The sequence below is a fragment of the Poromitra crassiceps genome (genome assembly GCF_964638095.1).
Source record: "Poromitra crassiceps genome assembly, chromosome: 8".
Lineage (NCBI taxonomy): Eukaryota > Metazoa > Chordata > Actinopteri > Beryciformes > Melamphaidae > Poromitra > Poromitra crassiceps.
Window position 1 is genome coordinate 11290765 of NC_139629.1, and position 18323 is coordinate 11309087.

General features: G+C 43.6%; 1 protein-coding gene and 1 pseudogene across 2 annotated transcripts in view; both read left to right on the plus strand.

Moving 5' to 3' along the window:
- Positions 1-17244, plus strand: part of gtf2e1 (general transcription factor IIE, polypeptide 1, alpha) — a 30241-nt gene extending 12997 nt beyond the window's left edge. Inside the window, exons 4-6 of the mRNA XM_083642143.1 lie at positions 10693-10894; positions 11667-11902; positions 15539-17244. Coding sequence (XP_083498269.1) covers positions 10693-10894; positions 11667-11902; positions 15539-15975 — 875 coding nt within the window. The 3' untranslated portion in view covers positions 15976-17244. The remainder of the gene's footprint in view (positions 1-10692; positions 10895-11666; positions 11903-15538) is intronic.
- On the plus strand, positions 3665-7052 carry LOC310781503 (5-beta-cholestane-3-alpha,7-alpha-diol 12-alpha-hydroxylase pseudogene; annotated as a pseudogene). The gene has a single exon. The product of its transcript is annotated as a 5-beta-cholestane-3-alpha,7-alpha-diol 12-alpha-hydroxylase pseudogene (transcript).
- Positions 17245-18323: the final 1079 nt, after the last annotated feature.

The window sequence follows — 18323 nt, forward strand, 5'->3', positions numbered from 1 at the left end:
TCACCTTCCACCTTGCTTTGTGTCCTGTCTCTCGTACTCTTAACACCGGTGTGGCTGTAATGACAATATGAGACCTCGGTCCATTCCTGTTGCCTTCCTCTGTATCGAGGCGTCAGCGGATAAACTCACTCTTAACTTTCGACTTTGTCGACATAGCTGCCGGCCATTTCCCATCACAGGTGCCAGCTGTCAGTCGCTCATTTAGCAGAAAGGCTGGTGTGCTTTGCAGGCTGAAAATGGTAACAGTATCTTGGCAAAGGACCGCAGCCCTCCATTCTTCAGTGGCCCAAAAGACTTGGCAACTGAGATACCAAGTGACTCTGTTTGTGTCCAGGGAAATGATTCCGATTGTACTTTGTTAGGCGCCGTTAACACCGGACGTGTGTGAACGCTTTGGAAATCATGTCGAGAGCGCTTCCATTGTGCACAAAACACAGCACATGGAGCGTTTTTTGTTTGCTTTTTTTTGTTTTCCCCTGGAGTTTGCGTGCAGTACAGTTCAGGACACAACGATCACACGGACGGTAGCCAGCGCGCGTGCACAAGCGCACAAGGTCCCAAAGCTCTCACTAATATACAGCAATTATTAGATAGTGATACTCAGAATCAGAAAAGAATACTCACAATGGGGGGAGGGTTCTATTTGGTCCTAGTCATTTAGCAGTTAGGAGGGTTACAGAGTTAGGAAGTGATCTAAACAATATACAGCAGGGATATTCAACTTGCTTTGCCTGGGGGCCGATACCGATATTAGGGAATAAACAAAATCCGATATCGATATATCGGCCGATATTCTTATATTATACACATTATATTATACTTTTTTTTGCAATGATCCCTCAAATATTAAACACTTGACAAAGACATGACTTGATGTGACTTGAGATATGTAATGAATAGGCAGGATATTTTACAGTTTAACAATGAACTTTATTGTCCAAAATAATGACATTGCAATGAAACCGTAACAGTAAGCTTCACTGGGAATTTAATCATTATAAATAACTAGAAATACAAAAACACAAATGGAACAAATCTACATAACTTGAGTTAAGAAAAAGGATAAAATATACACAACATGCTGTCTATAACTTAAAAAATGGAACATAAAAAAATATCTGCAAACATATCGGCCGATACCAATATATCGGTTACCAACCGACGGTTATCGGCCAATATCGGCAGACCGATATATCGGTCGGGCTATAATGATAATAATAATAATTAATTAATTAATTTATAGAACACTTTTCAATGACCCAAAGATGCTCTGACAATAGGAGTCCACAAGAAACAAACAAAAGAACATACAACAAGCAAGAGGTACATACAACACAGCTAAACAGGGATACATGTGGCAGGGACAGGGGCCAGGCAGACAAGAGGGGAGGGAAGAGCAGGAGCAGCCATGGGTGGTAAAGTGCTTATGGGTAGGGGAGGTTGTACGCTTTTAGTCGGGATTTGAAAATGAGGGGTGAGGGTGAGTGACAGGCTGGGGGAGGGAATTCCCTGAAGCATGGAGAATGCTCGATCACCAAAGCTGTGGAGTTTGGATGTTGGAACGGTGAGGGGAACAGTGCGTGAGGATCGGAGGGTTCTGTTGGGTCAATGCAGAGTTATCTGTGGCAAGCCAGTCTCAGTGGCGGTGCCTGGTGTCTTGGGGTGTATCTTGTCTGCTGTGTATACACTAATCTGCCCTCTGGGAAATAGCCCACACCCGCTCCAGGCTATCACTGCCTCAAAGAATGGTGTCTTCTTGTTTTGCTTAATAATGTGTCTTTCTTAGGACTGAGGGAGTAGAAATCACCTGACCACCATGCTCCTTGTGTACAATATGTTCGGGGGGACTTATCTGTTAGGGCAAAGACCTCACGATATGATGTGTATCACGATGCATGGGTCACGGGTAAGCTAACTGTCATCTTAAATGATCATTCCTAATGTTAACATAACCCTAATGAACAGCGTCCATTCATGAACTGCAGGGCAAGATTGTACTGATCGCCCTGCTGTTTATGAATGGATGTTTCTTTGGCCTGATGATGGTCTTGTGACTGAAGGCTTGGCACTTAATCGACATGGATCTAACAGGCAGTGTGTACACCAGCTCTGGAACAGATGCGGTACGGCTGCGAACAGACCCACACTCATGTCATCTGTCATACATATGCGGGATCCGATAAAAATAGAACAGGTGCGTAATTTTTCCGTACCGCATATATTGCTTATCTATTAACATGGGCGAGAGTCGATCCGGCACTTTTACCGGATCCACAACGCAGCCCTAACGCATCTGGTGTACATTGCCTGTAAGTGTGCAGAACCTTTCTTTCTCTTGATCCTTTCATTTGAGTAAAACATACGGGGGAGAAACTTGTTGGCTTTTCAGACCTGTTCTGCTCCCCAATGTGTCTATGCATGGCATGCACATCCTGTGTTGCTGCTATCATCTTTAGCCTGCAAGTTTATTACCAGCCATGGCAGCGTGTGGCTGGTATTGTTTTCACCTTGTGCGCGTGCATGTGTGGGTGTGTGTGTTGTAGCGGGATATACCACACTCGTGAGCAGTTTTGAGTACTTTGCCAAGGCGATAGCCTCACAACTGTGCAAAATGCAGTCACAAAACTACAGGTGTGCAGTTTCAATCACAATGATGAAGGCCAAGTTTGAAAATGGGTGTGGTCCGAGCACCCAACTGGGGAGCAGTTGGATAACATTATGGTCAGAATTGGATTGACTTTATAGAGAGCCAAAGTGAACATCACTTCCTGCTTCAGCACTGTACCAGAGATTTTTTTTTACAGACAAGTTTTTACATACAGTATACACATTAATACCATTTTGAACATTTATTTTCAGAGGCTGCAGCAGGCTCAGTTTTAAAGCCAGAGTGAAGTTTCTGGTATCATATGAAACTAGAAGGAATATTTTTGTACCAACCATGTCATGCTAGTTTGTCAGGAAGGTAGCTAAATAACACAGGCAAATGTTTGGCGAGGGGAAAACATTTTCAAAAGGGTCCTCTTTTTCACAGCCTAATGTTGGCAGGTGTGTGTGTGTCCCTGTGTGTCTGTTTTGAACCAGCTAGTAGCCTTATATTCTCATTTAGCTTTTCTGCTGCTATTGCATGGTTAAATCAACATATTTCAATTTTATGGGGGGGGGGGGAGTGGACTGGTCCCTGGCAAATTTGGTTTGGTACGTAGTGATACTTGGACAGAAAAGTTTGGGAACCCCTGTACTAGAATATACATGAATCTGCTTTATTGGGGGGGGGGGGGGGGGGGGTGTCTTAGTTGTGGCATGTATTTAATTATTTCCATAAGGAATTAACTTGATTTGTAAGTATTATTTTACAAAATATAAAAAAAAATATACAGTATATGTTGCTTAGTACTTGCTTTGTTCCAGGAATAACTAGTCCATACCTGGGGATGCGTGCCCCACCACACTGCGCAGACTTGCCAAAAATAAAGTAAAAACCAATAAAAGATTTATGGCCATGTGCAGTTCCAGATGTATTGGCCTCCTGGTTGGGGAGATAAATGAATGCACATGGACAGTTTTCCTCAATCATGCAAAGGGGGAGGAGCACCCGGTCTTTATATCAAAGGAATGTGAGCTTTGCTTCCAGATTCTTCAGTGGCTGCAAGGAGAAACAGTCATGGGATTCCTGCTGCCCATCCTGCTTGCTGTGCTTGCGACTATACTTGGAGGGCTGTACCTTCTCGGGGCATTTCGACAGCGGCGCCCAGGAGAGCCCCCTTTGGATAAGGGACCCATCCCCTGGCTGGGCCATGTGTGGGAGTTTCGCAGGGACGCGGCAAAGTTCCTAGAGAGGATGAGGCAAAAACATGGGGATATATTCACAATCCAGCTGGGAGGGTTTTACTTCACCTTCCTCATGGACCCTCTGTCATTTGGACCGTTTGTTAAGGAGGCTCGAACAAAACTGGACTTCAACAAGTTTGCGAGGCAACTCATAGTCCGAGTCTTTAGTTATAAACGAATGGAGGATGACCACAAGTTTCTCAAGCTGTCCACTAACAAGCACTTAATGGGGGATGGACTGGTAGTAATGACGCAAGCCATGATGAGTAATTTACAGAACCTAATGCTGCACAACATAGGCTCAGCGGAAGGCCCAAAAACATGGATAGAGGATGGACTGTTTATGTACTGCTACAACATTGTGTTTAGGGCTGGCTACCTATCTCTTTTTGGCAATGAGACAGCCAAGACATCAGGGAGTGTGGAGAAAGCCAGACAGACAGACAGAGTAGAATCAGAGGCACTATTTGATGAGTTTCGTAAATATGACCAACTCTTCCCCGGACTGGCCTATGGGGTTCTGCCACCTAGACAGAAGATGGAGGCGGACAGGCTAAAGAGGAACTTCTGGAGCACTCTGTCAGTTCCAAAGGTGAAGACCAAGGACAACGTCAGTGGCTGGGTGTGGGACATGCAGCAGGTGAGAGAGGAGCACGGGATGAAGGAGTTCATGCAAAGCCGGTATTTGTTCTTGCTTCTATGGGCCTCCCAGGGCAACACAGGGCCTGCTGCCTTCTGGCTGCTCCTCTACCTCATGAAGCACCCAGAAGCTCTGAGGGCTGTTCAGGAGGAGGTTGACGATGTCCTGAAGCAAACGGGGCAGGAAGTCCGGCGCAGTGGCCCTCTCATCGACCTGACCCGCGACATGCTGCTGAAAACGCCAATCCTGGACAGCGCTCTAGAAGAGAGCCTCCGGCTGACTGCTGCACCTATGCTCACCAGGGCCGTACTCCAGGATCTGACCTTCAAGATGGCTGATGGCCGTGAGTACTGTATTCGCGAGGGTGACAGAATGTCGCTCTTTCCTTACAGTGCCGTTCAGATTGACCCGGAAGTCCACCCCGACCCGCTTTCTTTCAAATATGACCGCTTTCTTAATCCAGATGGGACCAAGAAAACAGACTTTTACAAATCAGGGAAGAAGGTGAAGTATTTCAACATGCCCTGGGGGGCTGGGGTCTCCATGTGCCCTGGGCGCTTCTTTGCCACCAATGAGCTGAAGCAGTTTGTTTTCCTCATGTTAATCTACTTTGACTTTGAGCTGAAGAATCCTGATGAGAAGATACCTGGTATTGACACCAAACGATGGGGCTTTGGATCTATGCATCCCACCATAGACATTCAGTTTAGATACAGACTCAGATTTTGAATTGACCACTCAGAGTCGATCAACTACTGCATTGGTTCCCAAACTGTGGTCAGAGAATTGCATTTTCTTTTATTATTATTTTTACAGACAACAGTTTTTACATACACATTAACCCTGAGCAGTTGCCGGATTGGGCCGATTTTCGGAAATATCGCGATATTTGGGAAACATCACAATTTTGAACATTTACTTTCAGAGGCTGCAGCAGGCTCAGTTTTAAAGCCAGATTGAAGTTTCTAGTATCATATGAAACTAGAAGACTTAAAGAATCGATTTGTACCAACCATGTCATGCTAGCTTGTCAGGAAGGTAGCTAAATAACACTCCAAATTCAGGCTACATTTTGGCGACAGAAAACTACTTTTTCAAAGGGGTCCTCTTTTTCACAGCCTAATGTTGGCAGGTGTGTGTGTGTGTCCCGTGTGTCTCCATTTTGAACCAGCTAGTAGCCTTATATTGTTATTTAGCCTTTCTGCTGCTAATTGCATGGTTAAATCAGCTAATTTCATTTTATGGGGGGGATATACGCAGTGGAAGTGGTCCCTGGGAAATTTGGTTTGGTACGTAGTGGTACGTGGTCGGAAAAGTTTGGGAACCCCTGAAGTACTGTATCAGGTTGTTTGTCTCAGTAACTCTTTATGCTGAATACATGAGATTGCACATGATTGTATCATTTGTGTTTTCACATGAATGTTTAAACAACATCAATGGAATATTAACCATAGCAACATAGCAGAGAGTAGAACCCGAATGACCCTTGTTTGTTTGCTGTGATTATCTAGTTATGTTCTCTAGCTAACCCTGATTGGTTGGTTTTTGTCAGACCTACAAGCAAAATGATAATGAAATAATATTGCCTACTGCAATGTTCCTTTTGTTTGACAGTACATTGCAGCTTTAAAACTCTATACCAGGGCTTTTGAAAGTGTGAAATGATGAAATGATGGGCCTCCTCCAAGTCAAAGCTTGGAAAAACGCGCCCCGAATACATAAAAACGTCTGTCTAAAAAGCCTTTATTAGTTTCTGACTCTGGGAAAGTAGAATAACTAATGTTACTCATGTTTTTATTTTTATCACCCCCCCCTCCCCCCCCAACCCTAACCCCCCCTTCCATAATGAGCCTCCCCTGAAACGAAAGTGCTTGGAACCCCCCTGGGGAGGCCCCCCTCCCGCTTTGAAAACCCCTGCTCTATACAAATGGTTATTGATAATAATTCCATAGAAGTAGGCCTACCGGTATTTCCCTTTCATTATAATAAAATCTATAGGATGCAATGGGAAGAACAAATAAAGAATAATGTTTTGCTGCTTAGTAGGAAGTCTGGAATTGTATTAGTCTCTGAAAGAGACCATTGTACATTTTAGACACTATTTTTTATGCTATTATTATATCCTAAAATGTAATATGATACTGAGGCAAATTATTCACAACAGCATTATGTTTGAAGGAATTTTAATGAGTGGTCTGGATCCCGATGTTATTTTTTTCTATTATGTTTGCATATGATTCCTAAAATGATATACAGATGATGAAGATGATTTATTATAGTATTGTCTACAGTTCCTTGCTGTCTATATGCCTTGATGTTGACTCAAGTATCCCTGAATTTCAGAACTCTTGTGAAAGGTGATTTTCCTAGAATATAGCCTAATCTCGCTATTATAAAAATGTACTGTCTTTATGCAACTTTTCATGAAGTCACTGTTATGAAAATGTACTTTTTTCTATTAAGTGCTATATTTCTATGTTGTATTGATTTTAAACAAGTACCTCACCCTACACAGGCGGGGATGATTATTTTACCTACATTATAAAAAAGAGGCTGATACAATCATTCTGTATGATGCTCTGATGAAACCTTGAATAAAAAAAAAATGAAATTTGAACAAAGTCTTGCATTTTAATTTTTGGAGTGCTGCTATTTCCACTCATAGAGTGATTTTTTTCAAAAAAAAGAAAGTCCATTGGAGTGAATGGAGATGTCGTGACTCTTCTATATATACGGCTCTAGCACCAACATGCTATTGATGACATTATTTTGAAAGTTTTAACTGGAAGTTTCCATTTGGTTTTGGCTGACCTGACCCTGGGCTAGCGCCGTGTGAGCAAACTGCTCAGGGAGAAGGGAGGGGGAAGAGAACCCCCGCTGCCATGGAGAAACGGAACGGCTTACCCCTTGTAAAATATATGAACAACCCTCTCCTAAAGCCTGACCCCGCTGAACTCAAATCTTGTGATGTCAGCAGGATGGGGAAATGTGCATTTGTTCTACAGACGGACTTTGATTACATAAAGATTAGATAAGATAAGATTAGATTATTTTATTTGGTCCCCCTTTTGGGAGAAACTTGTCTTGGAGGACAAGCCCATGCTGCAACCGTTGACTGTATATACCGGTAATAGCTGCAACGGACCAAACAACAATACAAAAATAGTGCAAGAAGACATGATGTGAACATAGTGAACAACACCAGCCCAACACCATGGGCAGCAGCACATCTGCTATTTTATATACAGTACAAAGTATGCCTCACACATGCGTACAACCCACACACACTCCCACTCATACTCGCATTTGAGTTGCATTTCACACACAACACACACACACACACACACACATCATATTATAGATACATGAATGTGTATCTCGTAGGCTATGCCCATATCACGCTATTCAAGGAGCTCTCAGATCCTATGTGTCTGTCTGCCCTCCCCTAGCTTCTCATTAATAAGCTTGATCAATTGAGGGATAAACGAGTTTTTATAACGATTGTGTTTGCCGAGAGGGACCCTGTACCTCCTTCCTGAGATTCAGCACATGCAAGGGGTCATCTAAGATGTTGTTGGCCTGCCCAATAGTAGACTGGACATAATAAATCCTGGAAGTCCTGGAAGTCCTAAAGGATGTTACCCTGTAGATTTGAGGCCTTTTTGATAGCAGTAAATGGTGGTTACACTGTAGATTTGATGACAATAAATGGTGGTTACACTGTAGATTTGAGGCCTTGTTCACTCTGTTCCCTGATTGCAGTCCATAAAACAATCACCCCAATGGGAATTAAATTAAATGCTGAATTAAACTGAATACATTGCGCAGATAACCATAACAATTGTGCATTTTGTGATGAAAGCATATAATTTGGTACACTTGTACACAAAGGCATTAAAAAAAGAAAAAAGGAAAAAGAAGGATATTGGGCCATCATGGAAAAAAAGAGACTAATATGTAAATTGTAACTGCAATAAAGTTGCAGAGACTAGTCTGATATGGATTATCTCGGTGTCAAGTCAGACATGTTTTATGAATTACTCAGAAGCTTCCTTCTATCTCACAATTCAAGATAACCACTTTTTCTTACTAGATCGCCATGGCCAGCATACGATTTGTAATTCCAATAAAGTAACACAGCCTACTAATCCAATAAGATCATAAATCCCCAAGTCTACAAAATGAAGATACTAGTGTCTTTGTTTCTTCTGCAAGCTGTCTTGTGCTTGCTCATCTCTCACCCACTTTCTCCTGCTCACCCTCCCCTCCCCTCCCCTCCCCTCTCTCCAACCCAGTATCTTTCCTTCTATTTCTGTCCCCCATTTACCAATACACAGGATGTGATGTAACAACCGAAGCCCAAATCAATGATTGATGAACTCATAGAGGTCATTGACATTTACACCTGGTACCACCTGGTACCACCGCTAACATGCATTTTCTGTGATCAGATTGGATGTATTTTATTGTCCACTATAAAAATCAATCAATCATTCAATCCTTTCTTACCACATGACCATGGATTTTTAGACATTTGGAAACCTGTGTGGAAAGTGGTGCAGCACACTTTTCGTGTGTATACATGGTTATACATTTGTCCTCTGTAGTTGGTCCCCGGGCGCTGTACTGCGGCTGCCCACTGCTCCTAGCTTCTAGGTAGCTAACTAGTATAGGATTGGTTAAATGCAGAGGATGAATTTCCTCACAGGGATAACACAGCTGCCAAGTTTCACCAAACATTTGGAGTGAGACTTGGCAGCTATGGGGATAATAATGTAGTACACAAATATAAATCTCCCTTCACTGATGTTTTGTTTAATTAAGGCACCGATATCTCCAGGAGGCTCAACAGTGTATTCCAGCATCTTTGTCTTTAAGTCTTTGTCTTTAAGGGGCGGCATTAGCTCAGGAGGTATGAGCTGTCGCCTGGGAATCGGAAGATTCCCGGTTCGAGGCTGGCTCCTCCCGGCAGTGTGCCGAAGTGTCCTTGAGCGAGACACTGAACCCCTAACTGCTCCCGACGAGCAGTTAGCGCCCTGCATGGCTGCAGACGCCGTCGGTGTGTGAATGGGTGAATGTGAGGTCGATAGACTATATAAAATGCTCTCTATAAATACAGTCCATTTACCATTAAGTATATTTTTGCCATGTGCTTGCTGTAGGTCTTAGCTCTGCACTGCCTAAATAGTGCATACCGTAATTGTTGTGGTTAATCAATGAAAATACGGCTAATCAATGAAAATGGAGACACAAGGCTTGTGGTGAAAAATCTGCCTTTACTTAGAATCAAGGCGTTTATCATGACATCCCTTTGGGACAAACGCACACACAGCACACACCCATCAAGATTCATTGTTACAGCCCTGAACTGTTTCCTGGACTGTTTCCTCCAGATAAGCTTAATGACCATGTTTTCTCAACCACTGTTGTCTTCTAAGCACGCTAGGCTTTTGGGAATCATTTGGATATTTTATGGGGATCAATGAAAATACAGAAACAAAGGCTTATGGTCAAAATATCTGCCTTTACTTAGAATCAAGGCGTTTATATAGTACAGCATGACATCCCTTTGGGACAAACGCACACACAGCACACACCCCTCAAGATCCATTGTTACAGCCCTGAACTGTTTCCTCTAGATAAGGTTAATGACCATGGTAAATGGTAAATGGCCTGCCCTGCATTTATATAGCGCTTTTATCCAAAGCGCTTTACAGTCAGTAGGTACATTCACCCATTCACACACCAATGGCGGCAGGTTACCACGCACCAACGGGAGCAATTTGGGGTTCAGTATCTTGCCCAAGGACACTTCGACATGCAGACTGGAGGAGCCGGGAATCGAACCACCGACCTCTTTTATTCAAAGCGATTAGTGGACGACCCGCTCTACCTCCTCAGCTACAGCCGCCCCATGTTTTCTCAACCACTGTTGTCTTATAAGCACACTAGGGTTTTGGGAATAATTTTGATATGTTATGGAGGGTTTAATACTATACTATACTATACAATACTATATTTTTATATATTTTTTCTTCTTCTATATAATTCCCCTAAAAGCCCAACACAAAAGAAATAGTGTATGCTGGTACACCAGGCAGTAGGGTAAAAGTCAACAAGCATCAACCAACTGGAAGCTGGTGTGCTGTACATCCATCGGCTAAATCACCAGGACATCCCCAACCACTTGTTCTTCATACTCTTCCCTAATTTGCCCTCAGGGACGTTTCGCTGCACCTTTTGCCAGACGGAGGTAGAGGAGGACGAGTCGGTGGTGCCCAAGAAGGATGCCAGGACGATGGTGGCACGCTTCAACGAACAGATCGAGCCCATCTACGTGCTGCTGCGGGAGACCGAAGATGTTAACTTGTCGCCTGACCTGCTGGAGCCCGAGCCCGCTGAGATCCCCGCCCTCAAACAGAGGTTTGTCCCTGCCAGCACACACAGAAATACACTTCCCTCACATCTCATACATCACCGCAGCACAGTTCCTACTGTGCCTTCCTCAAGAGTCTAAATCCATTAACAGTGATTTTACAGGGATATTGGATCATGCTACCTGCATCTTCATAACTGTTAGTACCACAATGGAATAAAGCTTATTTGGCAGTAAAAGTTTAAACTCATTTTTATTCTATTGGCCTACAAAGGCAATCTTAAAATTCATTGTCAATGAAACTGCTCCAGGTTTTAGCTTGATTATATTGCACAATATTAGTCGTCGTGGGCGCAAGCTTTGGTAGAGAGTTTTTCACATTTAGAAAGTCCAACATCATATAGATATTTATTTAAGTGTCGTGCACACAGGGTGCCCAGGCTGCATGGGCTTATAAGACACTAAAAACAACAGTCTTGCGTGGTGTGTAAACAAATCAACAAAAACATGTGAATAAAATACATCCATTGTGTTGTAGTGTTTTTTGTTATGGATATTTTCGGTAACAGAAATGTGTTAGTATTAATCTTATGTCCTCTGCAGGATCATTTCAAATGTGTTTCTTTGCATTTAAACTGGACAAAAATATTCTACCTCGTATAATACTTTATCTTCACTGGCATAAAAAAAGAAGAAGTAATAACTACTAAATACACTAGTATTTAATTTGGGCTTTTTACAGAATTAGCTACTTTGGCAGGGATGAAGTCCATCACCTATCTACTTTTCCTAAACCTTTGGATCCTTGCATCTCACCAGCCGTGAGCGTGCGGCAGCGTTGGCAGGAGCCTCTGCCGGCCCACACCGCGAGGCCTGGTCCAACAAGGGAGCATCCTACGCCGACATGTACATCCAGAACGTCGATATCAACATGGAGGAGCAGGACGACCAGCGGAAGCAGGCCAGTGAGGGCAAGGCACCCAAAGAGAGGCCCGTCTGGCTGACCCAGAGCACCGTGCAGGGCGCTTACAGCGAGCCTGATGCACTCAAGAACCGTGAGTTGAGATTTTCCCCGCACTACACCTGGTCACGGGTTATATTCTTTCTTGTCGTTATTTTTGGACGATTTGTTTTTATTTCAGGATTGTCTGTATGTATCATTTGCACATTACACCTATTTCTTTTTTTCTTTATTTCTTTGCTTTACATCTTTCCTTGCCCATGTCTGCAAGTTTATTTGTTCATCTCTTCTGTCTTCTAAGTAGGCTATCTAACCTTCTGAGTCCATCTGTTCATCCTAACACGCCCCTTTCAATGCTGTTCCATATCCTTAAATTCCAATCTCTGCTCTCTGTCTGTGCCGTGAAAACAGGCTATTACAGGTCAGCCCCATGTTATCTCCCTCTGTCAGAGAGCTATTTCCACCAGGCATCTTAAGCTAACATTGTTTCCTCACCCAAGGGCATGCACCTCGCCAGACTCCCATTGAACCATAATTGCCCAATTGAAGCAATCAGAGGCCTGATTAGTACAAGGCTGAGCAAGGACTGCTCATTAATACAATCCAGTCTTCTGGAAATTGCATGAATTATGCCTTCCGAAAGTCCTCTCTCGCAGGTGTGTCTGTGCATCTGTCTGTAATGATCATGGAAACCTTTGGGGTCTGGAAATAGAGATGTCATCTGGACATGGTTCAAATTAAGTTTGAACACAGACATTGTCCTTCAATAAATACGAGCACCAGGGCCATATACAAGAAGGGACAGAATCAACTCCACTTCCTGAGGAGGCTGACGTCCTTTAACATACGTGTCGTGGACCCATGCTTAATGCGTCCCATCAGTCGGTGGTGGCAAGCGCCCTCTTCTTTGCAGCTGTGTGCTGGGGCAGCACCATAAAAGCTGCAGACACTAACAGACTAGACAAGCTGCTGAGTAGGGTGGGGTCTGTCCTGTGGACCAGCATGGAGCCTGTGAGGGCGGGGTCTCTCCTGGGGACCAGCATGGAGCCTGTGAGGGTGGTGGTCTGTCCTGGGGACCAGCATGGACCCTGTGAGTGTGGTGGTCTGTCCTGGGGACCAGCTTAGACCCTGTGAGTGTGGTGGTCTGTCCTGGGGACAGGCCTGGACCCTGTGAGTGTGGTGGTCTGTCCTGGGGACAGGCCTGGACCCTGTGAGTGTGGTGGTCTGTCCTGGGGACAGGCCTGGACCCTGTGAGTGTGGTGGTCTGTCCTGGGGACAGGCCTGGACCCTGTGAGTGTGGTGGCTGAGAGGAGAATGTTGTCCAAACTGCTGGCCAACATGGACAACGCCTCTCACTAGGGGTGTCACAGTACACAGAAGTCACAGTTTGGTACGTACCTCGGTTGCGGGGTCACCGTTCTGTATGAGTTCGGTACAACGGGGAAAAAGCAACAAAAAAATCCCAAATAGGTTTGTTTTCATTTATTTTTGAACCCGTGGCATTGATTTTGAACACAGTACTAGTGCTCCACCTAGTGTCATAAATTGGTACAGCATGGCCCTGTAGTGTATTAAACCAGTAAACACTAGCAGTGAGACTCTTTTGCATTAGGTTATATTTTTATGTAGGGCTGGCTCTATGACTGCATACAGGGATGCAGGCAACTAGTTGGTTAAACGTTTAAACATCCGCTACCCTCGATAGTCGGCACCAAAATACTAGTTGTTTAAACTAATAATTAAATGATCATAATAATAAACAGCCACTACAGTACAGCCCCCCTCCTCTAATGCCCGGATGTAAAGTAAACAAACCAGGCGTAGTCAAAGGAGCAGAAGGGAGATGGCATCTCATAAAACAGTGCAGTTTGGCAGTAGTTTGATCCAGTCAATGAAAATATGGTTGTATGTAGGCTGAAAGGCTGTGTCAGATAAAACTGGCATAACTGTGTAGACTATGTTGATAGTTGCCATAACAACCGCCCCATCATACACCACGACACACTCGCTAGGGACGCTGGGAACTAGGAAGTACAGCATTGTTGTTGCCTATCTACCGCTATCCGGAGGCTAAATAAAAGCTAGGTTGTTACACAGTAAAGCTGACTGCACGTTATTCCACCACATCTACAATAACGTAGACCGACATTCAGCACAGGCATGTGGACGCAAGGAAGGACAGCAGGACCTGATGCTATCGCATTGAACGTGTTGGCCCATAACGCGTTTATCCCACACAAGATCATGGCAATGCATGACTGTGCAAGACGCTTCCACTCAACTTTGTTGATGGCAAAGGCTTCCGAAAGATAAATGGACTATGTTTAGCCTGAATACACTAGGGTGAGTTGTGCTAGGGTGAGTTGTTGATGTTTTATGATGTGCAATGTTCATAAACACGAAAGATGATTTGAATATTGACGATTATGACGAACGTAAATTTTTACGAACGTAAAAGAGTGTGTATTGACGTATTCGTCATAGAGCTACACGCACCGAACCGTGACGCCCATACTGTGACGTCACGGGACGAATACACGTACCGTGACAGGCCTACCTCTCACCTCTCCATGACACTGGCCAGGCAGAGGAGCACGCGTTCAGCAACAGGCTCATTCTGCCTCGGTGCACCACAGAGCGTTACAGGAGGTCCTTGCCCATAGCCATCAGACTCTATAATGCCTCCCCCACACACACACACCCCGCACTTTGGACACTTGCTCCTTTGCACATGCACATTACATTATATTATTATTGTGGTCTATGTATACAGTAGGGATGGGCATCGAATTTCGAATTTTCGAATAATCGTTGTTATTATCAAGGTCGACTTTTATTATTGAAATTCGAAATTCGATTTTTTTTTTTTTTTTTTTTTTTTTTTTTTTGAGTGAAATGTTGCATTGTCTCCCCTGATTCTAAGTATAGTCAAATCGCTTGGTTTGAGCAAGTAAAACAATTTTTATAAGCATTTTAAGCAAGGTTTATGGAAAAATGAATGGCGGATTAAATCCCATGAAGAGGGAGAGGGGGTGACTTTGGCGCCCCTTTGGCACTCAGACCTGAGCCTACTAAATATTTAATGAACCACTCATGATTGTCAAAACTGTTTTTTATTTTCGAAAATGTCAATGTCATGTAACATGTTCTTTACTTCAGTGGTGCAATGCTTGTTTGAGCTAAAAATCCACAGCAGAAGCTTTTTATATTAATTAATAAAGCCGTAGACTTAGAATCAGGGGAGACAATGCAACATTTCACTCACAAAAAAAAAAAAAAAAAAAAAAAAAAAAATTTACATTTTTTTTTTTTTTTTCGAATTTCGAATTAAATTCGAATTTGGCCAGCGAATTTCGAATAGTGTTTTTGCTAGAAATGCCCATCCCTAGTATACAGTAGGTATATAATTTGTGTGTATTTTACTGCTATGCATATTTTTACGTTTTACTGCTATGCATATTTCTCTATGCATATTCTTACCGTTGTGCATATCTTTATTTTCTCTGCTTATTTTTACCATTGTGTATATTCTACTGTCTATTTGTATTTTGTTGCTGCTGTAACAGAGGAACTTCCCCTCGATGATTAATAAAAGTACCTACGTACGTACGTACGTACCTACCTACATACCTACCTACCTAGCCTTTTTAGGAACCGAGAAGCAAAGTCTCTTTAAGGGAATTCAGTTCACTCGTGTGTATATTAAATCTCTTTTTTCCCCCTTCCACAGCTGGAGACATCGCACCAGGTGTCCAGGATGGCGCCGGCGTTCTCGGCACGGGTCAGTTGGACGAAAACGAAGAGGTGATGCGTGCCCTCCTCATTCACGAGAAGAGGGGTGCGGACCGGACCCCCGGACCGGGTGCCGCCGCCCGGGCGCTGGCCTCTGCCGGAGCCAATGCCAGCGACTCGGACAGCGACACCAGTGAATCAGATGACGACTCCCCACAGGCCCCGCCCACCGCCCCGCAGCGCAGGGGCGAGGAAGAGGACGACGACGACGAGTTTGAGGAGGTGGGGGACGAGCCCACAGTGATGGTGGGGGGCCGGGCCTTCTCGTACCGAGAGGTGAGCCAGACGCCAGAGCTGGTGGAGCAGATGAGTGCGCAGGAGAAGGAGGCCTACATCGAGATGGGGAGCAAACTCTTCCAGGACATGTACTACTGAATACACACACATACACTCTGAAACTTTTCAATGGTTAATAATATCGACTTTCCAAAGACATACTTCGGTAACACTTTATATTAACGTACACATATTCGCCGTTAACTAGTTGCTTATTGGCTGTTTATTATAGCCTTGCGAGACAGCTGGATTCGCGATCACACGACAGATCCATCTTGCCACACTCCAAACTATCGGTTTGAATCTGAACCATCAGTGGTTTGCACCGATCAGCGTCCTATGGACAGCTATGGGCGGGCTTTACGTGTGACGCCAGCAAGAAGCGAGCCTGTGATAGACAGATGGTTCATCCAATCACCTGCCAGCGATTTTTTTTTTTTTTTTAAGTGCCTGCCCTTTGAAACGGTTTCCCAAGCGACTCATTCCCAGATGGTTATGTGAAAACAAACCACCTGGCAGCATCAGGTTATGCTTATTAGTCATTATGAAACTCTTATTAATTCCTTATTCTGCATGCATATTCTACAACTACTAGACTATTAACTAAGAGTTTTCCCACAATAACCTCCTAATTACTGCTTATTGATAGTAAGCAATGAAGTTGCTGTACATGAATTATAAGATCTTAATATGCTTTAGTGGTACTACCACCTTATAAGCCCCATATTGAGCAACATATAAGACTTCCTTATATTATCTATCGATAAGCTGTAATTAGCAGGTTATTGAAGGAAAATGGCCTAGTAGTTGTAGAAAATGGTCATGCAGAATAAGACTACTAAGTGCTTTTATAATGCCCAATAAGCAGCCAATATGCTACTAATACGCATGCTAATAAGCAACTAGTTAACAGTGAATATGTGTACCTTAATATAAAGTATTACCCATACTTCTGCTGCCTCAACACTCTCTCGATGGTTGGATCTGAGGAGGAACTTGTGGGAAACTTTTCAAGATGGTACTCATGGTGTATTTACAGTCAGTTTGGGACATTGTAAGATTGAAGGCCATTCATTCTCTGACCATGTTTCAATCATTAATTGTGCTTTTAGTATTCTGTCCCAAGTATTTTCTACACACCAGAAGGGAGCCAAACAGCTGCAATTTGTGCACACAGTGCCAACTTGTTTTTCATTAGTTTGTTTTATTCTTTTCATTTTAGTCTACTAAGTCTACTAAAGTCCTTTCATTTTCCTGAAATAGTAAATGGATTCACAGAATATGGATGTGGAATACCATGGAAATGTGAAGTTTTGGTTAAATTGTAGATAATAGTAAGACATTTGTTATTTTGACTACTTTCTAAAATAAAAATGGTATTGCAGTATGGCAACATGCATGGGGGTGAGGTGTACTTACAGTAGAAAATGTAAATGTGATGGGATGATGAAGCATGACTCCAAAACTTAGAGGCCCACAAGTAAATTCATAGTATTATGTAAAGATGGAAATATATATATATATCCTTTGACTGCTATGCTTAACATGTTGACAGTAATTTGTTCAGTAATCAAGGATGGTTCAGCCTGTTTGTAAGCATAAATAGTAGCAGAATCAAAGAAAAACCGAAAAAGAATTAAGAAAAGAGAACACTTAGAAGATGTGGGAACAATTCACATGGGTTTCATAGTCCATTCTCCTCATCGTCCCTGACCTGTGAAACCTTGACTGTCCACTCGGGTCACATCCAGGTGGGCGAGGCATTACATGAGTCTTTCCTTACCAGACAGACACACTCACACCCTCCACATAATACAGAAAGAGACAGTGTTTTGCTGTGTGGCTTCCCCACTGTGTGGAACTGATGCCTGCTTTGATGTAACCACAGTAACCTGCAGGACAGGGTCACCCACTGATGTAACCACAGTAACCTGCAGGACAGGGTCACCTACTGATGTAACCACAGTAACCTGCAGGACAGGGTCACCTACTGATGTAACCACAGTAACCTGCAGGACAGGGTCACCTACTGATGTAACCACAGTAACCTGCAGGACAGGGTCACCTACTGATGTAACCACAGTAACCTGCAGGACAGGGTCACCTACTGATGTAACTAACCACAGTAACCTGCAGGACAGGGTCACCTACTGATGTAACTAACCACAGTAACCTGCAGGACAGGGTCACCTACTGATGTAACCACAGTAACCTGCAGGACAGGGTCACCCACTGATGTAACCACAGTAACCTGCAGGACAGGGTCACCTACTGATGAAACCACAGTAACCTGCAGGACAGGGTCACCCACTGATGTAACCACAGTAACCTGCAGGACAGGGTCACCTACTGATGTAACCACAGTAACCTGCAGGACAGGGTCACCTACTGATGAAACCACAGTAACCTGCAGGACAGGGTCACCTACTGATGTAACCACAGTAACC